This window comes from Clarias gariepinus, chromosome 15 (assembly GCF_024256425.1).
Source record: "Clarias gariepinus isolate MV-2021 ecotype Netherlands chromosome 15, CGAR_prim_01v2, whole genome shotgun sequence".
NCBI classification, from domain to species: Eukaryota; Metazoa; Chordata; class Actinopteri; order Siluriformes; family Clariidae; genus Clarias; species Clarias gariepinus.
Window position 1 is genome coordinate 4,509,608 of NC_071114.1, and position 4,021 is coordinate 4,513,628.

The 4,021-nt window shown below is 34.6% G+C and overlaps 1 protein-coding gene across 2 annotated transcripts; it reads right to left on the reverse strand.

The window, feature by feature from the left end:
- On the reverse strand, window positions 1-3,279 carry glrx2 (glutaredoxin 2). 2 transcript variants are annotated; one of them, XM_053513515.1, is made up of 4 exons: window positions 3,154-3,279; window positions 2,740-2,806; window positions 556-732; window positions 1-388 (listed from the first exon to the last, which is right to left on the reverse strand). In XM_053513515.1, the coding sequence occupies exons 1-4, from the start codon at window positions 3,252-3,254 to the stop codon at window positions 230-232; spliced, it is 504 nt and encodes a 167-aa protein (XP_053369490.1). In that variant the 5' UTR covers window positions 3,255-3,279; the 3' UTR covers window positions 1-229. The 2 variants fall into 2 exon arrangements, with proteins under 2 accessions (XP_053369490.1, XP_053369491.1); XM_053513516.1 differs by lacking the exon at window positions 3,154-3,279 and adding an exon at window positions 2,889-3,071.
- Window positions 3,280-4,021: the final 742 nt, after the last annotated feature.

Below are 4,021 nucleotides of genomic sequence, written 5' to 3' on the forward strand. Positions count from 1 at the left end.
TGTTTGTCCGTTTGTAACTTTTTTATTATGTTTTCCAATGCTTGTTAAAAACGCAATCCATCTTTTATTTCACTATTAATTTATTTAAAAAAACTATACATGAGTGATGAGTACTGAGGTAGGATCACTTTTCAGCAAAAAATAAAACGGACCAAAGTAATGAAAACCGGATGACAGTCACTAATAATCTATCCCTGTACTCAATGATTTAATTCATCTTAGGGAACCGTTATAAAGGATTCTGCCCACTCCCTGATCCCTCTGCAGCATTATTCAAGCAGCACGGGTTACACTTCTTAATCAGAGGCAACAGTTTGCCCTGTTCATGAAGCTGTCGAGTATCTGAGCCTCCTCCAATGCATTCTCCATTGATAAAGACTCTTGGGACCTGAAAGAAATCAGACCATAAAAAAAAAAATTAAACCATTAAGATAAGATATACCTTGATTCATCCAACAGCAGGGAAATTTATACACAGTTTATATTAATCAATAAGTTAATATCATATAGCTGTAGTTTTAAAGAACATGCAATTAATGATCATGAACGCTGTACCGTTCTGGCGCCAGATATTTCTGCTAAAGCCTCCTGAATTTGTTGGCCGTTGTTATGTTCATCCAGTTCGATGACCTTATACGTGGCTCCTATTTGATTAAACACATTCTTGGCCATCTTGCAATAAGGACATGTTGTCTTGGAGAATATAACAATGCAGTTATGAGACACCACATCCTAAATATGGAAAAAACACAAACAAAGGGAACAAGAATTATGGAAAAAGAGATCATAACATCAAGTAACACCATATCACCACCTCTTTTCCTATAATAGAATATCCTGAGGGGGTTTATTAATCTTACGCAATTGTCATTCATGATAAATTTCTTTATGGAACAACTGTTTATGTCTGTTTTTTTTTTGTTTTTTTTTTAAAATGATGACTAGAGACAAGTAAGGTACTGTCATCACTAATGTTTAAAGAACAGCTGAGATATATTGATATATGATGTTATTGATATATGCTCATGTTGAAAAACTTGCCACTTAGCACTCATACTGGAGACTCCTTCTATTACTGTTAAACAAACATCACATACTGTACAACAAGAAATACCTTGGACATGTGGAGTTTTTAGTAGTTTGTTCTTAATTATATAACAGTTAGTTCCGACCAAGTAATCTGATTGGACGAGAGGCATCCCATGTGTGCCTCAAAAACACATGATAGCATTCTAGAAGCTTACACCTTTAGGATCAATATTCAAAAAAATATGAATAATTTGTAATGATGGGACGTACAGTACTATGCCGTTACTTCTAAGTGTGGGTCGAGAAATCCAGGAACTATTAAGTGAGGCGCGTTTCGAGGCTTGTATTGTTTATGGCAACTGACGTCATGAATGATGTTTGAAGCCTCGCCGCGATTGGCGGTTCAGGAAGTGGTTCGTATATTGCCGCTATGTATTGACAAATATAAAGCCCAAGCTCTGTTTCTTTTAGGGGCTCTGAATATATACATTTTTAATCTATTTATTTATTTTATATACATATATATATATATATATATATATATATATATATATATATATATATATATATATATATATATATCTCCAGACCAGTTGCACATGTACTGCCCTTCTCTTCTTTCCTCTTCTAAGTAACACTGCCTCAATTTGAAAAGAGTTAATCACATCCTGCCAGACTCACATCCACTAAGCTATATTCCAAACATAAAACATCACTGTCCGTCCCTCTCATATGTCAGAAATAATGAAATATTAATGTAATAGAAAATGGCCACTTTTGGTACAGTATGTGGGCTAATGCCATGGAACATTGATCAAAATGTAACAAGAACGAAAATCTTAAAAACACTATTTACAAACAAGCACTAGCACGTTAATAGGAGAAGAAAACAACAGATGGTTTAAATTAGCTATTATCTTGTGCTCACAATGTATAGTTTAATGATAATTATGTTTAATTCCCATGTCCAACCTAGGGCAAGACAGCTTTGAGAGGATGACAGTACTGGTAAAATGACTACGAACACATCAGCTTGTCTTACATTCTTTGCCCAGTTGGGGGGTTTGTGTGCAAATGAAGCCTCGAGAAATTAACCCTTTTGTCAACCAATTGGCTGGAAGGCTTCAAGGTTTCATGAAGCTTCATCTCACCATTACTGATAATTTGCGTTGTAAATCGTTATTGTTTAAACCGAGACAGTAATGATATATTTTTGGTGCAAATATAAAGTCATCTCTCCAAAACGGATGACGTTAGCAATTTAAGTATAATGAGTATAATTGAAACTAATTCACTCAAAGGTTGAAAGAAAATGCAGATCAGAGGCTTTTAACCTGCATGATTTTTGATAATGTAATGCCATAAAAATGCGTTTCTGTTGCACCACTCGCCAACAATCACTGGCCAATCGAACTGGGGAAAAAAAACAGCCAATTCTGGCGATCAACTGATTCATCTATATTATAAGGCATGATGGTCGCCAGCCGAAACCCCGCCTACGCCACAATATTATAAGTGTGAAAATAGTAAAAATAATAATAATAATAATATAATAAAGCGATTTTGGATTCATTCCCAAAACGCCACACAAAAAAAAATGACGATTCATAACTGAATTGATGAGAAGTTATAAAATCTGCTGTTACAGAAACTTTATAATCATTTTCTGACATCATAAAGCAGTGCAGTGTATAAGAACATGAAGCTCACCGTTATAAACTGCGAACTCGTCTGATTTGAAAAACTTCCAGCACCAGTGGACGTGAAATTTCCCATCCTGGACACACAACACAGCCTACATTAGGACTGACACAATCAGCAAAAACAAGCTCCATCAACACACATGTATGAATTTAAACCTTGCTGGATGAAATAACAGACATGCAGCTGAGCCAAAGAATAAAAACACAGTTACAATCATGAGTTTCACATTAACACGAGCCATTTCAGCAGGAGAGACAGCATGCAGCAGTGTGAAGAGGATTTACTATTCACAGCTCATCTGATTCTGGAGAGAGATTAACCTCAAAGGACCCTCAGACCCTGACCCAGCTCATCAGCTCTACACTCACACACTCACACAATTACAAGGACAACATATTAAACTCTCACAAAGATAACGACCTTAAAATTAGACTGTAAACCTGTCCAGACTTGCACAGACCCGCTCTCAAAAGCATAATAGTTTTACACTTTGACAGGTTACAGAAAACACCGACCACCATCTGCCCTTTCCCCTCTCATACCTGTACTACGGCATTTATTTTACTTCCGGATACAGTTTGGTAATTTTCTTTTCAAAATAAAAGTCACGTTTCTCAAACATGACAATGTATTTTGATTATAATGCCTTTGTTTTCGCTGGCAAATAAAATCAAAAATAAAAATATCCAGAGTAGGATGCACACACACACACAGACACACATGAAATATTGGTTGTTAAAACGACTAATACCATTATACGTGTCTGACACAATTTGCGGCATTTATTTCACTTCTGGGTATATTTTAACTTTTTTTTTTTTTTTAAAAATAAATGTCTCGGTTCTCTAAAATTAAAAAAAAAAAAAAAATGTTCCAGAGTACACACACACACACACACACATACACACTAACTAACTAACTAACAATATTATATGTGTCTAATACAATAAATCGAATTCATTTATTTCTGCAAAAATAAATAAAGGCTTTATTTAAAACTAAAAGTCTCACTTCTCTAAAATGACCCAAAGGATAAAAAAAAAAACATATTGTATATAATGTAAAATAATAATAAAATTAAAAAATATCCAGAGTACATGACACAGGGCACCAGGCCAAAAGCTTAAATATGCTCTTTTTGCTGATAATAAACAGATATTTATACATTATTTGTGTGTGTGCGTTTGTCCACTTTGCACAGTTATTTGGGCCCAGGTAGTAAGTATATTAAATTGTGTTGTATACAACAAGCAATAATTAATCTTCTTTAACCTTACAGTCCTGTATC